This window comes from Somniosus microcephalus, chromosome 3 (genome assembly GCF_052327205.1).
Source record: "Somniosus microcephalus isolate GS21.2 chromosome 3, FLI_Smic_1.0, whole genome shotgun sequence".
NCBI classification, from domain to species: Eukaryota; Metazoa; Chordata; class Chondrichthyes; order Squaliformes; family Somniosidae; genus Somniosus; species Somniosus microcephalus.
The window spans coordinates 280,984,187-281,004,165 of NC_140989.1; the positions used below are offsets into that span (position 1 = coordinate 280,984,187).

The window sequence follows — 19,979 nt, forward strand, 5'->3', positions numbered from 1 at the left end:
CTGTGTCCTGCTGAATGAACTGGCAGCAATCGCTAGCTACATAGCAAGGTCTTACAATGGCCTATGAACAGGATCTTTCAACATCTCGATCGCTTGTCTTCTCAGAACAAAGCAGCAGCAAGAGCTATAATTCTGAACAAATCTCTGCTCGTTAGCTCTACTATTTTGATCAATGTGAAAGTGACCTCATGAAGGTTTAATATGGTAGTCTTAACCTCATGCATAAGATTTGTGTTATGGGAGCTGGTCAATGTTTAGGGTTATTATTTTGTGAACCAAGGAGCTGTAAGTTTAATGTTGTAATCGAGTGGAATCTGTTGTGTTGGCCTTTATACTTTGAATAAAACAGATTTGTATGTTATACCTTGAGCTACATGGTCGAACAGAGCAATTATCCTCCCATTATTCAAAGACTAGGAGGGTATGTGGGCACTCATGTCATTTCCTGTCAGTAAATGATAGAAACAAGGATGTTCTGTTTAACCCTGGGCAATGCTGCTTTACTAGGTACAGTACATATATGAACACACTTCAGCAAATAGGAAGCAAAGACTCAATAATGAGAATGATCATTGGCACACAGCACAAGATATATATCTGGTACAGGCCAAAGTTTGTAATCGTCCCATCAAGACAGAAAATCATGAGTACAAATAGCCTTAATCACTACCTGTGCAATTCAGAATAATTCTCAGAGGCTACAACATCATTATAGGACAAGTTAGCCTGAAGACCAAAACTGTTTGAGTTAAATATATATTTATGATCTAAATGCATAAATAACTATCAGTTTACCTAAAGACATAACTACCTATGCCTATGGCTAGACTTCTGATCAGAAAGAATCAACAAACCACAACTTGTGAGATAGAAATCCAAAACTTACACTGTATAACACATTAGACATCAAAGATAAGTACAGATAAGGGAAGCCATTTGGTCCATCTAGCTTGCTCTTCCTTAGAAATCTTGACATGCCTCTGCTTCCCAGAATACTATTTCAGGTATTCTGCAAGAAGAATTATTTTCTAACAACAGTACTGAACATGCCTTTCCATAGTTTGTACCTTTGTCGCCTTTCTTACAGTCATAATTGAACTTGAAATAGTGCTCCAGATTTTTTTTATTGCACTTGTCATATATCTTTATTTGCTCCTTTCTTGTTTGCTTCCTTTCAAGGCTATAGATTGCTTTTCTAATACTTTGACATAATCTAACATAATTCACTGCTCATCCCCATCACTATCACTTCCAAAAAAAGTTTCCCCTTAGTTGACCAAGCTGTACCCTCCCATTATCTCACACCCAATAACTGGATATGGTTCTCGAATAACACACTATTGGGAACCAGTGGACCACTTGGGGTGCAACAGATGTGCTCAATGCCTGTTAATATGTTATTGCAGTTTTGATGTATGTTTGAACATGACTACCATCACTATAGCAATGCACTGCCATTCTTCTCAGAAAATCACCTCAAATTTTCTTGGCTGAATTTCTTACCTTACCCATGCTAATCTGGACAAATTGCCTAAGGATAAGACATCTGTAACAGCATTTTAAAATCACTAACACTGGATGCTGACGTGAAAAAATAAAGTTGCAGTGCTCCCATAAGAATCTCCCAAGTCACCTATGGAAAGCCAAATTAATGTTAACCGATAAGTCTATCTGTCCTATCTGCACAGATTATCCACAATCAAGTTTTATAATAAGTAATATAAGAACATAAGAATTAGGAGCAGGAGTAGGCCATTTGACCCTTCGAGCCTGCTCCATCATTCAAAAAGATCATGGCTGATCTTCCACCTCAACTCCTTTCCTGCATTATCCCCATATCCCTTGATTCCCTTAATATCCAAAAATCTATCGATCTCTGTCTTGAATATAGTCAATGACTGAGCCTCCACAGCCCTCTGGGGTAGAGAATTCCAAAGATTCACCACCCTCCGAGTGAAGAAATTTCTCCTCATCTCAGCCCTAAATGGCCGACCCCTTATTCTGAGACTGTGACCCCTGTAACTACCTCTGCAAACTTCTTAACGATTACTTAATTTCCTACTGCTCAATCAAATGCTATAATAAGAAAGGCATCACTATTATCAATTAAGCCATTCAACTCGCTCAAACCATATGCTTGAGTGGAGTTTTATTTCAGGACCTTAACAGATCTTTTTAATATGATACATGCAACAATGTAATTGCGGGTTGTTATAACCATAGTCCACAATATATCTACATTTTAAAGGAATACAGTCCACAATATATTTGCATGGTAAAGAAAGATAAATGACTCACCCAACAAGATTTCCTCTGTCCTATCCAACTGTGCTGGGTGTAGGTCATAATCCAACAGCTCCTTATAACGCTCTTCCAGGTCCTTACTTCCCTCATCTGAAAACCCGTAATCACAGAAAGCAACACTGGAAGGCAAGATTGAGGCAAACACCCTATGTGGAGCTTTGTGGCTTGCAGAATCACCGCCTAGTGAAGAACAGGACATGGAATTAATGTTTAAATGAGACAATTGTGTTATATTTTTACCACAGACAATACTTAAGACTAATGAAGCAAAGTACATAATCTAATGGGTGCTGCAACAACACCAGTTCAACAAGCAATAGCTAACTTTGCATTTGAATTTCTCTGTTTCAAATTACACTATAACAGTTCAACGACAAAGAGATATAGATACATAGGGAGTGAGGTGGGGGGGTGGTGGGGGTTTGGAGAGAGACAGACAGACAGAGAGAGACAGACAGACAAACTGATTGATTTTGCACAGGAGTTCAGAGATACAAGAGAGCACATGCTCAGAGATTGAGCATAGACTAGAAAGCAAGCCCATGCAGCAAGCAGCATACAAAGAGCACAAAGGCACGAGTGCTATATACTGTACTAGCTGGGGGGGCCCGGCGTTGCCAAGGCTTTTTTGTAAAACGGCAGTTTACAGGGCCGCGCAGTTGACGGCCGGCCGCTGCCGCTCCCCCGCTCTGTGTCTCGGGCCGAGCGGTTGTGAGGCCCAGCCCGGCCCGAGTGACCCCAACTCACCTCCCGCTCCGGCGGGCCGCCGCAGCTGCCCCACTCGCTGTTGAGTAAAAGCAGTGAAAAAAATGGCGGCTACGTTTCGGGAGGCTGCAGGATTAGGTCCCGCCCACACACGGAATGAAACGCTCCCCGTGACGCACCGATTGGTCAACCATCAGGTCACTGAACTGTAAGATTGGTCAACCATCACGTCACTCAACGCTAATGAGCGGTAGGATTGGTCAACCGCTAATGAGTGGATTTTTGAACGTTTTTTGCATACTGTCCTAACAATTTTTGTCTGACCAAAAAGTAAATACGCCTATGAGACTCCCCTAATCATAAGCTTTCTTTTGATATAACATATGTGTAGGTACGCTCTATAACTTTTGAGTGTATAGCGGACAGACAGACATACAGACAGACGGATCCTTTTATTTATATATATAGATGAGTGAAAAAGAAAGGGAACCAGCATGCACAGGAGACAGACAGCACATGTGAGTGCAAAAGGGTGCAAGTGTGTACATACAAATGCAAGAAGAGATCAACTCCATGCAGCAGACAGCATAGGGAGTACAGAAAAATGCATGTGCAAGAACAAGTGCAAAGGAATGAGCATGAACTCTGGGCAAAAGTGAACAAGAGTGCAAATGCAAGGAGAGACGGAACTCACGTGTCCAAGTGTTTAAGCGTGTGCATGCATGACACAATGGCCTAGATTTTCTGCTATTGGCATAGTTTAGGCCCAAATGGCTATCAAACTTTAGAAACACTTAGGTAGAAGTGTGTTGTTTGCACTCAGTTTCCAAGGTCAGCTCATTAATGTAACTTCAGATGCAGATTAGGTCGATGTAGGCAGCACACTCGTAGTGGGAGTGGAAAATAGTATGTAAGTGAAATTTAACGGGATGGGGCCACAGAACTATACAACAAACAAGGAGGCCATTTGGCTCATTGTGTCTGTGCCAGCTCTTTGCTAGAGCAATCCAAAATGAATCCTACTCTCTCCCCAAAGCACTGAACCATCCTCTGCTACAAACATTTATTAATTTTTCCCTTAAATAATGACCCATCCACTCCCTGCAGCAAACCATTCCATGCCCCAACAACTCTCTGTTAGAAGAAAATTCTCCTCACTCTCTTAGTGACAATTTTGAATGACTGCCCAAGCAGAGGAAATAGTTTATTCACGTTCCAATAATTCTTCACAGTTTAAAAAACTCATCAGGCCAATTAATCCATGCAACAGAGATCATGTAGCATTTACTTGAGAAAGGCAGTATATGCATGCCTGCTTCCTTCCTGGCATTTTTCCCCAGAGCCCGCTCCCTCCCCGGCAGTTTTCCCCAGAGCCCGCTCCCTCCCTGGCAGTTTTCCCCAGAGCCCGCTCCCTCCCTGGCAGTTTTCCCCAGAGCCCGCTCCCTCCCTGGCATTTTTCCCCAGAGCCCGCTCCCTCCCTGGCAGTTTCCCCCAGAGCCCGCTCCCTCCCCGGCATTTTTCCCCAGAGCCCGCTCCCTCCCTGGCAGTTTTCCCCAGAGCCCGCTCCCTTCCTGGCAGTTTTCCCCAGAGCCCGCTCCCTCCCCGGCAGTTTTCCCCAGAGCCCGCTCCCTCCCCGGCAGTTTTCCCCAGAGCCCGCTCCCTCCCCAGCAGTTTTCCCCAGAACCCGCTCCCTCCCTGGCAGTTTTCCCCAGAGCCCACTCCCTCCCCGGCAGTTTTCCCCAGAGCCCGCTCCCTTCCTGGCAACAGCAGCAGGATCGGCTGTAGGCTAGACAGTTATCGTAAAACTTGAAGCAACTGAATAACACATCAGAGTCACAGTAGTCGAGTGGAGCAGCATCGTCCTAATGCCCAGGAGTTGGGAAGCCAAATTTGAGCAGATTTCCAGGGCTCAGTGAAAACAAGGAACAAGCAGGGTCGGTGGATGGGCCATGGGTTCACCACAGGTAACTTTAACCATGGGTAACTTTAAACTTACAGCTTGAACTTGTCATTTGGGGTAAAATGCACCCACTATTAGAGACGGTAACTTAAACAGTGGAAGAGAGGAGATTGAAGGAGAAAGGGGAAAGGATGGCAATGGCAGATCAACCTTGAACCACCCTCATGCTCTAGCTGTTCCAAAACCACTTCAACTCCCTCTTGGTAACTAATATTCTCCCTCTCAATTATAGAATCTCCTCTTTTACAAATAAAGCCATACATCCTCCTTTGTGACCCAACCTATCCTTACATAACCTTTGAATTGCACTTCTGATCCATCACTATTATCCAACCAGATTTCAGAGATACCAATTACATCTAAATTTCTATGGAAACATATGTCTGTAAATATAGGATTTTATTTCTAATATTTCTCGCAATGCATAAACATATTTCAAAAAAAAATCTGTATATACCTTATATGGTTCACCCTATGTAAATTATCTAGATCCCTGTAATTGAAATTCATTAACTTTTCATTACTACCATCAGATGGTCTGTCTTCCCAGTCCTAGTATAACCACACACCTTCTGAGTTACAATATTCATTTTTTTCTGCTTAGCCAAGTGCCTGACACGTGCATAGACCTATCACTATATATGAGAGTTCCAAACCAACCGGCTGAGAAATTCATACAGGTAGAGTTCTTGTTTGCCTGAAATAGATCAATCTCTCCCATAAGGATACACCAGACTTACCTGAATTTAGCGAGCATAGGAGCAACTTGGTAACAGCCAAGGCTTAAGGATTCCCAACTGTGCACAGTAGTATTGCTGGAGCTTAATCAGCTGGAATGGCACAATTCACCACACAGCACTGGTAAGCTTCTATCCTAGCTGTTGGGGCATTGGCTTGCAGGGTTATCTGGAGCTGAATGCAAAGGATGCCACCCCCAAGTGTCAGATTTATGCTCCAAGGCTCATTAATGAGTCAGGGTGGCTGATCAATTATCAACAGTGCCCTGGAATATTGCAGAGCTGCTTGGCTCAGGTATCAGGTTACAGGGCCTACCACCGAGGGTTGGCTCAGTCCCAATCTCCCATCTGTTAAGCGTGTTACCTTGCAGGCAACGTGACTGAAGAGAGATCTTATCTGCACGATCCACCAGAGGGATGGCAGCCAGTTAATCATTAAACAACTGAGAAGTATAAATTTGAGTCCGCACTAGGAGGGCAGCAAACACTAGGAAATCAAGAGCAGCATAACTCATCATAAAATGGGGTGTGTTGTGCTGCTAATTATGCTGCCCATGAGGAGTTCCTGATATCCCACTGTATGACATTGGCCCAGAAATTCGGGTCCCCACGCGTGAGTACGCGCTAAGTACTCACGCGTAGGCCCAACGAAAGTGCCGGTTTCGTGCATGCACTCCGCATGTGCGGCAAACCGGAACTTCCATTCCCTTGAAAGAAGGGGTTCAGAGGTGGAACGCGTGTGCCGGAGAGGCAGCGCGTGCGCATTGAACTTACAGATTTTTTCCAGGTTTTTCCGGGAGGGTAAGTGTCCAAGAGTTACACATGTAAACAGCAGGCGCAAGGCCTGCTTTTAACGAGGTAAGTGGTGAATTAATTAAAATTAAAACATTTTTTCCACAGGTTTATTATTTTTAAATACTTTAAAGAAAGGTAAGTTTATTTTTAGCCCCGTTAGAAAATGTAATTAATTTTTTCAAAAATTTAAATTATTCTTTAAAGTAGTTATTTTATATAATTTATAGTTATTTTTAAAATGTGATGTTTTTTAAAAATTTTATTTGAAGTTTTAGTGATGTTTTGGGGCTTATAGTATTTATGGTTTTGACAGCTCTTCCTGTCAATTTTATGAATGGGCATTCCCTGCTACCATTGGCTCTCCATGACCCACGTGATTCCAGGGGACGCATCGAACTAACTGCGCCCCTGGGATACGCAAACACTGCGCACCGGCAGTTGGAGCAGGCCCAGGATCAGAATCCCACGCGGGCCCACAGCTCAACGGCCGGCGCGCTAGGTAAGTGCAGGTCGGGGGCTTGCACCCACGGGAAGCCTCCGACCCAAATTTCTGGGCCATTATTGTTAAGCAGATATAATGCATTAGTAAAATCTCAACTATTCATCACAGATGTCAAAACACCACTAATATTCCTGAATATTACTCTGGTCACACAACATATAAAAAAATGGTTCAAATCTAATACAGACATTACTACACTAAAGAAGATAGGGAGAAAACAATGGGCTATCAGTTACTTACCAACATTTTTGTTCAGAATTTGATCCTCAAATACCATTTCACAGCGGATAAACACAGTGTTCAGCACATCTCTTTTTAGTGCCTGCAAAAAAAATGAGTTTGTTTTGATTAGCTATTACATTTTAAATGGCATTATAGGAAATACACAGCACTCTATTTTTCAACAAAGTAATAAAATAGTTAATAAAGTTCATCTGTTATTCTGTGCTTAAAAACAAAAATATTGCAATCTGATCAAATGGCAAGCATCATACCACAATACAACCTTTATCTCAGTCCACTTTTTCTGAAGTCATCAGTTCTTAAGGACTGGGGACAAAATTACATAAAGTTAATTGGAAGTATCTTTAGAAAAATGAAGCCATGTAAAACATATATAGCAGGTATTGCAGTTGAAATAAGTCTGTTGAAAATTATTTTACAATTAAGCATGAATGAATGCTTTGTTTATGGTAACTTAACTGAGAATAGCTTGGTGACTGATGACCAGAGGATAACATTATGAGCGGAGCTCATCAATCATTTAGTCTCGACATTTTGGCAAGGGAAGAAATGTAGTCTATTAATGATGTTGAATTATGCCTTAAAATGCTTACAATTTTTAGTATTTGTGCTTGTTTATCAAGTACTGTAATGTGATTAAATAGTCCTATTTACTCACTGTGCTTAACTCAGTTTGACAAAAGAACAGCACTGTGACTTCAACAATGTATTGTTAAAGGTAGTCAGACCAAAATCTCTTTTCACAGTTGGTCGGCATTTGCCCATGATTGTTTTTTTTAACTATCAAAGGGCAAGCTGGACAAGAAGTTTTGAATGTTAGTAGCACTTCTGATATTTTAAGCCAGAACTTTCATGTAGGCAGTATTATGCGAGACCTCGATCCCCATTCAATAAGGTGAGGCCGCTAGATGTTCAGGCAAACTATTTGGAGCATTTATCGGTAGTCTCTTGCATTTGTGTGTGGGGTTCTTGCACTAAGATACAGAGCAATCCTATTTGTTGGTGGGCAAAAGCTTCCTAGTACACCTCGTATGTGGCAATTCAGGCTTCTCTTATGAAGGCAAAACCTGATACCGTCCAGTTTGCAGGCATAAGGTTCTTTATTCCAGACCGCTAGAAAGTGCACTTATGCAGCTATCCAAGTCCACATCTGGGATGAAACTATAGATTCAATAGAGTGCTTTGTAAAACATTAATGTAAACTTATGCTCGATACAATTCATGTTTTCCGATAGGCAGGAGATTACTTATTGATGGTAGACAACCATGTGTTGGATTTTGCCCATAGAAATGGTTGACACCTGAAGCCCTGTTGAGGATTAGGTGCAGGCTTCTTATCTGAGATTTTTAGGATGCTAAATCTACCCAGGATCTGATCCAGTATTTTCTACTTCTGCCGGGTTCAACGCCCTTTAATTTAATTTATTCCTCTCCTGAAAAGGATTCTTCAAGGGATGTATCTCAGCCCTATAGGTCTTACTTGAAAAGTATATGCATACCTACTGATGAGGAAGCTGGTGTGTCATCCCACTGGTCATCTTATTATGGTTAAGGAAGTATGGGCTAGAAATTCAGTAGGCTTTGCGCCCAGTTTTCGCCCAAAGAGGGCTTTCGCGCCACTTGCTGAGCTTTCCCCGATATTCAGCGCTGCGGTAATGGCGGCGTTAGCCAGTAGCGCTGCGCCGCCACCGATGACGTCATCGGTGTGCGCAGTGCCCCGCTACCGGCCCGACCGCCATATTGAGTTGCAGCCGCCTCTTCCGCGGCGGCCGCAAACAGCGGCCAGAAAACGGGGCCGAACTGATGCGGTAGTGGGGCGAGTTAAGGCGGAGGTGCGGCCGGCCGCTTTTTCGGTGGCCGCCTGCCCGCACCTCCTTCCCCGGCCTCCTCCACCCCCCCCCCCACCCCGCCGTGGCATTGCCGGCTGTTTTCCGGGAGCCCGGCACTTCTCCGTGGTGCCGGGCTCATTTGCCGGCACTAGCAAGCGGCGATCTCGCTGTTGCAGGCACCTCCCCCTTAAGAGAGGGAGGAAGGCCTGTAGTACCGCAGCCTGCCGCTCCGCAGCGGGTGGCGCTGCGGCACTTAGCGCGCCGATATTCAGTTTCAGCGCCCCAAGCGGGGGCGCCGAAACCCTTGATTTGCGGCCGGCTTCGACTTGGGGCGCTGAAACTGAATTTCTGGCGGGCGCAAGTGGCACCGCGCGCAGCGGTAATTTCTGGGCGCGAGCAAGCTGGCCGCCTCAAACTCAATTTCTAGGCCCATGTTTCTAACATGAATCTATGGATTTTATGGAAGGGCTTGTGAACATCTGAGGAAAAGTATCAGTCTGAACATTTGGGAGGGAGAGAGGACCTCTTCTGATCCGTGATCCCATTAGTGACAATCTCTGTGACCACCAAACCTCTGAAAATTAGGATATCACCAGTGCTCAAGTTGGCCCCCAAAGTTTTACAATTGACACCTTTTTTAGTTTTGAATTCTCAAAAAACCCATATTGCTCGACTCCACCCCTGCCGTAGCTCATCTGCTGCTGAAACCCTCATCCAGGCCTTTGTTACCACTAGACTTGACTATTCCATTGCACTCCTGGCTGGCCTCGCACATTTTACCCTCTGTAAACTTGAGATCATCCAAAGCTTTGCTGCCTGTGTCCTAACATGCACCAAATCCTGTTCACCCATCACCGCTGTGCTCGCAGACCTACATTGGCTCCCAGTTAAGCAACGCCTCAATTTCAAAACTCTTATCCTTGTTTTCAAATCCCTCCATGGCCTCACCCCTCCCTATCTCTGTAATCTCCTCCAGCCCCACAACCCTCCGAGATATCGGCGCTCCTCTAATTCTCGCTTTGTGAGCATCCCCGATTTTAATTGCTCCACCATTGGTGGCCGTGCCTTCAGCTGCCAAAGCCCTAAAGCTCTAGAATTCCATCCCTAAACCTCTCCGCCTCTCTTTCCTCCTTTAAGACGCTCCTTAAAACCTACCTCTTTTGGTCACTTGCTCTGATATCTCGTTATGTGGCTCGGTGTCAAAATTTGTTTTATAACGTTCCTGTGAAGTGCCTTGGGACGTTAAAGGCACTATATAAATACAAGTTGTTATTATTACATAGGAAGATTGGATGCAATAGCTCTTACAATTTGCTCCTGGTTAAGCACATCAGGTTGAGGCAACATGTCAATGTAGATGTATGTTACAAAAAAGTCTGTGATGTACCTAATGTGGCGTTCTCCTCAGCTTTGTCTCTTTCTATGCTGTAAACTGCAATTATTTAATTTTCACAAACCATAAAATTGTAATTTACCAAGAGGCTATAGTGTTATTCTGAAGTATGGGTAGAAAGGAAGATGTTTCTGCAGCTCAGAATTTGAAGACAGAAAGCAAGCCTCAGGCAAAAAAGGGCTTCACCAAAATTAGAAGAAACAGAAACAAAATAAGATTAATGCAGTTTCTTTGTTTTTGGCTACTTCTACTTCTCTCATATGGCAACAAGTTCACAACCTGACACTTGCACCTTACACCAAAGAAAGTTGACAAATGAACAGGACAATACAAAAGTAAAGGAAGACTCTTAATGGCACACAAATCACTTTTATTTTCCTGTTGGTATACCCATGGAGCATGTAATATAATAAAAGAAATATCGGAAAAATTTCAACCTCAAAATATCACTATAAATGTTCTTTGAATATGCCCAATGTAAACCTTTTGTGCATCGCCATTTACAGAATGCCTATACTGGTTATAAAATTAATGTGTAAACTGCATTCTTCTATAACTCAAATCCAGGTCATTCTCTGCAATTGTAAAATTATGTTACATCAAGCAACAAATTTAAAAGCACAGAAGATCTTGCCTGCATTTATATTTTACATTGTTAAGAATGTTTTAGTTGAGGATGAAAAACTCCTTTCTAAGAACACAAATCATCTTGCCTAAAGATACCGTACCTGTATGGCATCTTTTACTTTTGTTTTACTGCCATGGAGATAAGCTCTGCAGCGTATGGTACCCCTCACAGTAACAGAGCTGCCGCAGCCTTCTATTAAAGTGTCAGTCTCATTCGCAGAGGTATGAACCTTAAAACAAAAAGATTTTATGAATTAAAAAAAACATTCATTTATAAGTCACTTGTAATGTATTACTATATACAGTAGACTACATCAAAACTTATTATTTTTAAAACAAAAACTGAACATGCTAGAAACACACAGCTGGTCAGTCAGCACCTGTAGAAAAAAAGAGACAGGTTAACATTTTAGACAGTATTGGTCATCAAAACGTTCTGAAGAAGGACAATAGGGTGGTTATAACTCTTGGACGGGCAGTCAGTTGGATCTTGCAGGCCGGCTGCTCGTTCCTGTTGGCTGGAGGCCCATTCCATTTTGCGGGCTGGGCCTCATTACCATGCCACCCTATAGCTCGCTGCCTCCAGGCTGACGCAATATTGGGCAGACAGGAGGTCGGCCTGGCCGTCAGGCAGGGAAGGGGACGAACTAACAGTGTGGGAGGCAGAGAGCCCAGGGTCGCATTCCATGCTCCTCCCTGTCCCACAAAAGTTGTTTTGCACTTACCTTCCTCTACTCTGCCCAGTATGACTGGGCGGAGTGTGCATAGCGCAAATAGATTATTTTCATTTTATATCATACCCTACTAGTGTGTGTATATACAAGGATTAATAAAAACTCTATTTACTTAGCACAGACTCTGTGAATTGTATGGTAAAAAATACATTGAAAAATAATAAGAAATAAAACTAAATCCACAACATATTAAAATTTTCAATATAATTAACAAAGAAAACAACCACATTTAATAAATATTTATAACTAGTCATATGGAAAAAATAATTAAACTTTTAAAAATCAGTAGTGAGAGAACTAACAGGAGCAGACAGGAGCTGGACTTCCACTGATGTTTTCTTCTGTGGAAGCAATAAAAAGAACAAAAAAGATTCAGTATAGATTTAAAGGTTAACAAACAGTAAATAATGGATGATGCACTCTAATATATCGGGTCACAGTAAATATTTCATGAAGAATAATGTTTACTTCCTTTAAAATAAATGAAGTACTCTGATGACTTTAGGAGTGGTATAAGTTATAAATGGAAAAGGAATGTTTTGGTCAGAAACTCTGGTATTATAAATCAGTTAGACAGATATTTCTACATTAAATACTCTTTTAAAAAAGAACAAATCCAAGATCATGATTAAGCTTCCTTACCGATCCTTCACCTATTACGCTATCTGGTTCTTTAAAGTGTCCATTTATCAGGTAACTGCTCTGCAGTATTTGTTTTGCCCAGGAATTCAGACCTTTCTGGGGGAGGGGGAATGGTGGAAGGAAAGAGAACAGAAAATACAAAATAAAAATTACACAAACAGCAAAGATAACTACATAGCTTATTCTCTCCTTAACTATTTTCCCCCAAAGTGTTATCATAACATAACATGACTGAGCTACATTTGAAAGAAACCATAATTTCAAGAATACTGTATTATAAGGAATATACTAACTATGAAATGAAATTTTGGGGAGTCAAAATTCCACTGGTATGGAGTTCAGAGACCTACATCACTGCACTTACATTATGTGGCTGCTGTACTGGATATCTGCCAGAAGGTGGGTCAGTGGCAGAACATAGAATAACAACAGTAAGTAACTGTATTATCAATTCATACTTCAGACAGTTGCTGTAATTCAGTTTTGAATTTTCAACAAAATCATTTAAAATGAATTAATTTCTGTAAAAGTGTCTGAACTTTTTTTTGATCAGTATTACAGGAAACAAAAGATAAATTAAACACAAAAACTGAGATATCAATGAAAGTAAAAAAGATTATAGCAATGAAAATACAAAATAAGGAACAGAAACATCTGATAAAATAAGTAAATAAAGGTTATCAACTTTGCTAGTTCTTTCTTTGAATGTTCTTTCTTTGATTAGAGATCTTGCCCCACAAATCTTAGGAGATTGGCAAGTCATCACCATTTCAGAAAGGAAGTTTGCTAAATGTCCAGGACATTTTGATGTCACTGATGTTGTGATGTCAGCAGGTTAATCACATAAGCATTTCTGTTTACTTGTATAAAGGGTATGCTCTGATCATAAGACTTCAGTTCAATTTGCCACAAAAGTCCAAAGAGCAAGAAAAAATTGACTGGTGTGTCATATCAAGGTTTTTACTTCTCATCTCCATGTCAATCACATTCCTTTCCGATTCCTGTTTGTCAAGCTTTCACCGCACCCTTCAATCTTCCCCTTTCTGACTCTTAGCAATCACAATCATCCCCCTTTACCTTGCCTCAATGAACGTAAAACTTCTTTGAATGTAAAACAAATACAATGTTGAGATCTTTTTCCACCATCTTCATCTTCTTCTTTGGCAGGAGGCCTTCTTGCATTTTTGGAAACCTTCTTCTGGCTTCCTGAATTTTTCACCAATTGACCATTTGATTACTCAGCACCAATTCTCTCCAATCTATCTCCCTCTGAACGTCTACTTCGATTTGACCCTTACCACTGCGGAAACCCTCATGCACACCGTTGTCACCTCTAGACTTGACTTCTAGCTGGCCCTCTCATCCTCACCTACACCAAGTCGAACTATACTACTCCATCCTATCTCAGACTAAGTCACATTCAACCACCCACCTCTTCTGGCTGCCTATCCATCAAAACACTGACTTCAGTCATACCCACCAACAAGGTTCATGCCACAGTTCAGCCCAAAGAGCGATATTTAGTCGAGGCGAAACAGCAACTGTTGGACTCCTTTTCCTACTTCTCTCTTGTCCAATAAGAAAGAATCATCTCCAAGATGATCACTGTTCTTCTGAAGATGTTCTTCTCCCTTCCCCCAAGCTCATTGTTCATCTCTATCCTCTGCCCAAGATTCAAACAAGACTGTCCTGGGAGACTAACCGCTTCAGCATTTTCATCTCACACCAAAATAATTTCTGCATTTTTGACTGCATTCGCTCTTCATGTATCTGCTGCTTCCCTCTCTCCTGTCCAGAGGCACTGCTGTCTCCACAACATTCTTGTTCACTCTTCCATTACCCAAGCACCAGCTGTTCTTTCACCTCTAACTTCAGCATGTGCAATGGGCCTGCATTATTCACTACTTCTCCAAATACATTTTCTCGGTCATAAAGTAATTTATGAGTACCTCCATCAATATAATATATTGTATTCACTGCCTCCTTTATAGTGACAATATTAAATGGAGATTAGGTGATTGCTTTGGCAAACATCCATGTATCTCTCACCCTTCACCACAACTTATCCACTTTTTGCTTCTTACACTGTCCAACCAAGCTCAACACAAACTTCAGGAACAGTGGGGGAATCCAATATAACAGAATCATTTTTAACTGATTGACCCTATTCAGTGCAAAAATGAAAAGTAATTTAAAACAAGATAAGTAACTCATACCAATGAACCCTTGTCAAACTGATTTTCCGCAGATGCTGGTATAGGGATATGAATATCCACGTTGATGGTGGCTTCCACGAGTTGCCAGGTAGATGTCAGGCTGCTGGATTTACATTCTACCAATTTAATAGGAGTCTTGAAAATACAGGAAATTAGGATTCATTAGCAAATACTATATTTTCTTACAGGAATTATATGAATATTTGGCATAAGTAGTATTATATCTGCTGTTAAAAATGTCCAAATAGTCCTTGTACATTTCTATTTAATACTCCAAGGTCAAAGTTTTAAAGCAAAATATTTAAAATCAGTTTCTGTGCATCCATCAGTTATTGCTCTATTGTGAGACATTTACCGCTGGTTGTTTTCTGGCTTGTATTATCTCAAAAAACAGTTTATGCCCTGCAACTGTCTTACAAATGTATTTTAAGGTCTTTAAAGAAAAAAAGAACTGTCATTTACACAGCATCTTTCACATGCTCAGGACATTCCAAAGGCAACTCACAGCCAATTCATTACTTTTGATGAGCAGTCACTTGTTGTTTTATAGGCAAACACAACAAACATTTTGCACACAGCAAGGTCCCACAAACAGCAAATGAGATGAATGACTGGTTAATTTGCGTTTTTAGTGGTGTTAACCTGAGGGAGGAACAGTGGCCAAGACATTGGAAAAACTCACTGCTCTTTTTCAAACAGTGCCACAGAATCGGTCCCATCCATATGAACAGGCAGACAGAGCCTTGGTTTAACCTCTCATCTGAAAGACAGCACAACTCCAACAATGTAGTGCTCCCTCAGTACTGAAATCCGGGAGTTGTACTTAAACCTACAACCTTCTGACTCAGAGGCAAAAGCGCCGGAACTGAGCCAAGCTGGCATTAAAGATCCTAATTTTGATTTATCATTTGACCTTTATTGTGAAAGAAGCAGCTGGAAAAGATAAGAATTAGTGAGATTACAAATTGCAGCTTCTAACAGTTCAACTGAAATAGAGCTGAATACCAACAAGCGCATCATAAAACTGTTAAGTGCATGTGAAATATAATTTGTTACTTTCCTCTCAAAGACTTGTTTTCACCATGTGTCACGATGGCCCTGGATTCCCTCGAATTTTCTGCTGCTGCGGCACCTTAACTTTGTCAGAAATGTGGCGGAAACCCTGTTTACACGTGTAAACAGTGCTGCACTTACAGCAACACGGCGGCAGAAAGTCCAAGGAAACTCGGGGCCCATGGAGTAAAATGGATTACCTACCTTTTTCATTCTTCTCCATTCAATGGATAGAGGTATCCTCTACACACAGATTGGGTTGCTGGAATAGCCCCAAAAAGTTGGGAAAGGAAAGAGGGACAACTTTCCTTTAAAGCATTTTTGATATCCACTACAGTGGAACATTGTGCTTGTGATTACCCTGTATAATGGGCATGCATCACTCAGATATCTCAGAAAAGAAAGCAGCAGCAATAGCACATTCCAAACATTCCTGCCCAACGTCGCTCTGTGACTCCTGCACGAATGGGCATCAGTATTCTGTTCTGGCAGAGCGGCCAACTTCTGGTCCTGTCCTGTTAGTTGAGATACTGGCCTACTGTTGTAATGTTCTTTCAGAGATGCACTCATTGGCTCTACACGAGAGCATGAAAGTGGGCCAGACCAAACCACACCATTCAGAGTACGAGTCCACTAGCCCTGGGTCCACCCTTCCCCTCTCCCCCTACCTCAACCCCTCCCCAAACCCCAACTGTGTTACAACACGCTCTGTAACAAACTAGACTCCTATACCAAGTAGTGTTCACATCAGCCTGCTGCTCTCTGAAATTATTTTAGCCTGACGGAATCACAACCCAGAAAAAAAACCAAAGGAATTAATTTGCATTTATATAATTCCTTATCACATCTTCAGAGCATCTCAAAGCTTCACAACCAAATACATTTTGAAGTGCAGTGACTGCTTGGTTGACAAATGTGGCATCCAATTGCGCACTGCAAGGTCCCACAAACAGCAAATGAATTCACTGTTTTTTGGTGGTACTGGTTGAGGAAAACGCTCTGCTACTCTTTAAATAGCATCATGGGGGATCTTTTGCATAAACTTAAACAGGCAGAGATGGCCCCAGTTTAATTCATAATCTGGAAAACAATGCAGCATTAAGTCTTGAAAAAAGCCCAGTGGATTTGATGATAAGCTATTCACATTTGTGATTGCACAAAGATCTGCCTGACCATAACGGAAATTGTTTGGTCTGCGAGATAGGGAGATGAGCAAACTAGGGTTCGATTCTTGAGCTATGGTCTTGCCATGAAGGAACTGCATTGGGTAATCCACAGCTAAATCAATAACTTGCAGTTATAAAGTGCCTTTAATGTGGCAAAACAAAATTGGCAGTCAGACCAGTGCAGGAATAGGAGGTAGCCAAAGGAGATATGAGAGAGGCTGGTTTTAAGGAGGATTTTGAAGTTGAGGTGAGACTGACTTTGATACATATTCAGGAGCCAGAAGAATATGGGAGTTCACTAAATAAGGGTTGCAGACTGTGAAGAACTAATGAGTCAAAACTTCAACTCAAGACTGTGCAACTCAGCTGGTGCTATCCCATATCCCTCAGCACCTGTACTGGCAATGGTAACCAGAGGGAATAAAAACGAGGGATAGAGGGGTCAGAAGGAAAGTTATCTAGTAATGAGCAAAAAAAACATCCTCAATGTCTCTGGCCAGTTTAAGTTCAGTCTCTAAGAGGAAAGCACTTGACAACACCTTGGTGTTGAAGGGTCTGTCAGCACCAGTGAGTGCTGGAGAACTGCTTTGAACATGGCTTAGTGCGAGGTGAAACTGAGCTCACACACAATAAGAGACCTATTTTAAACTCATAAAATTGGTTGGTGTCAATTAGTAACAATACAATTAAAATATCACAACTGCAAAAAATAGTTCAAGGTCAATAAACCAGTAAATGGAAAGGAAATGAAAGGATTTGCATTTATTTACCACTTTTCGTGCGCACAGGACATTTCAAAACACTTTATAGCCAATGAAGTACTTTTGAAGTGTAGTCACCGTTATAATGTAGGGAAACGCAGCAGCCAATTTGCACACAGCAAGATCCCACCAACATCAATGAGATAATGACCAGATAACCTGTTTTAGTATTGTTGGTTGAAGGATAAATATCAGTAAGGACACCAGGAAAACTTCGAATAGTGTCATGGAATCTTTTACGTCCACCTGAGGGAAGACGGTTTAACATCTCATTCGAAAGGTGACACCTGTGACAGTGCAGCACTCCCTCAGCATTGTACTTAATTGTCAACTTGTATTCAAGTCTCTGGAATGGGGCTTAAATCCACGACCTTCTGACTGAGAGGCGAGAGTGTAACAACTGAGCCAAGGCTGAATAAGAGTGTAAACTATCAAATGAATAAAGCAATGTGCAATTCAGAAAATTACAAAATATTGAATGATGCGCAACTGGAATGTAGGGGATTGTTCATAACACTTGTGGAAAAATGAATTGGTTTTCTTTGAGCGTGGCCTTTATATTGCGAGGGAATATTAAAAACATGGGTGTCCTGGAGATAAAAACATCTTCAAGATGTACAGTCCCTAGTGGTTTCCCATTTTCTAATGCGTTTGTTTTGACAAAGCGAGCAGTTAATGTGATGAACATGTGATTTAAACAAAATATACCATGGATGCCAGTAATTCATGGAAAATTAACCAGTCATTCACACATACATCATGCCATGTGTCTGGCATTCAACTGTTTTCTGTAATTCACCATTATCTTAATATTTATCCTCCATTTACTGTCATTGGTGGCGGTTTGTACAATTTTGAGAGCATTTTACATTTCTTCTTTTTGTAAAAATTAAACTTTAAGGTAGATAATGGTAGTGTAGTTCCAATGATTTCTAGTATTTATATAGAATCATAGAGGAATCATAGAATGATGCAGCAGAGAAGGATATGGCCCATCGTGCCAGTACCAGCTCTTTGGTAGAGCTATCCGACTGGTTCTTTTGTGAATTACCTTAAATCTGTGATCTGGTTACCAACCCTTCTGCCACTAGAAACAGTTCCTCCTTATTTACTCTATCAATATATAGATTTTGAACACGTCAACAAATCTCTTAACCTTCTCTGCTCTAAGGAGAACAACCCCAGCTTCTCCAGTCTTCCACATAACTGAAGTCCCTTATCCCTGGTACCATTCTAGTAAATCTCCTCTGCACCCTCTCTAAGGCCTTGGCATCCTTCCTAAAGTGTGGTGCCCAGAATTGAGCACAATACTCCAGTTGAGGCCGAACCAGTGTTTTATAAATGTTTAACATAACTTCCTTGCTTTTGTACTCTATGCCTCTACTAGTAAAGCCAAGGATCCCACATGCTTTTCTAAAAGCCTTCTCACCTCATCCTGCCACCTTCAAAGATTTATGTGCAAACATCCCAAGTCTCTCTGTTCCTGCACCCACTTTAAAATTGTATCAATTAGTTTATATTGTCTCTCTTCATTCTTCCCACCAAAATATATCACTTCATACTTCTCTCCGTTAAATTTCATCTGTCAATTTCACCAGTCTGTCTATATCCTCCTGAAGTCTGTTACTATCCTCCTCATTGTTTACTACATTTCTGAGTTTTCTCATCTGCAAACTTTGAAATTATGCCCTATATACCCAAGTCTAGGTCATTAATATATATCAAAAAGAGCAGTGGTCCCAATACTGACCCCTGGGGAACACCCACTGTATACCTTTCTCCAGGCTGAAAAACAACCTTTCACCACTACTCTCAGCTTTCTGTTTCTTAACCGATTTCATATCCACACTGCCACTGTCCCTTTAATTGCAGGGGCTTCAATTTTGCTAACAAGTCCATTATATGGTACACTGTTAAACGCCTTTTGAAAGTTCATATACACAACATCAACCGCACTAACTTCATTAACACTCCCTGTTACTTCATTAAAGAACTCAATTAAGTTAGTCAAACACGTTCTGCCTTTAACAAATCCATGCTGACTTTCATTTATTAGCCCATAATTTTCCAATTAAGAACATAAGAAATAGGAGCAGGAGTAGGCCATATGAGTGAAGAAGTTTCTCCTCATCTCAGTTTTGAACGGGCAGCCCCTTATTCTAAGATTATGCCCCCTAGTTCTAGTCTCACCCATCAGTGGAAACATCCTCACCGCATCCACCCGATCAAGCCCCCTCACAATCTTATATGTTTCGATAAGATCGCCTCTCATTCTTCTGAACTCCAATGAGTAGAGTCCCAACCTACTCAAC

At 41.5% G+C, this 19,979-nt stretch overlaps 1 protein-coding gene across 10 annotated transcripts in view; it reads right to left on the reverse strand.

Moving 5' to 3' along the window:
* The window catches only part of LOC147122003 (protein odr-4 homolog), a 440,279-nt gene that overhangs the window by 39,865 nt on the left and 380,435 nt on the right, over positions 1 to 19,979 (reverse strand). For 8 of the 10 annotated variants that reach the window (XM_085982624.1, XM_085982628.1, XM_085982625.1 and 5 more), the window contains 6 exons: positions 14,688 to 14,822; positions 12,472 to 12,567; positions 12,132 to 12,170; positions 11,197 to 11,325; positions 7,244 to 7,325; positions 2,299 to 2,484 (listed from right to left, as the gene is read on the reverse strand). In XM_085982624.1, the coding sequence (XP_085838750.1) occupies positions 2,299 to 2,484; positions 7,244 to 7,325; positions 11,197 to 11,325; positions 12,132 to 12,170; positions 12,472 to 12,567; positions 14,688 to 14,822 (667 nt within the window). The remainder of the gene's footprint in view (positions 1 to 2,298; positions 2,485 to 7,243; positions 7,326 to 11,196; positions 11,326 to 12,131; positions 12,171 to 12,471; positions 12,568 to 14,687; positions 14,823 to 19,979) is intronic. The other 2 variants (XM_085982620.1, XM_085982627.1) reach the window with 2 other exon arrangements.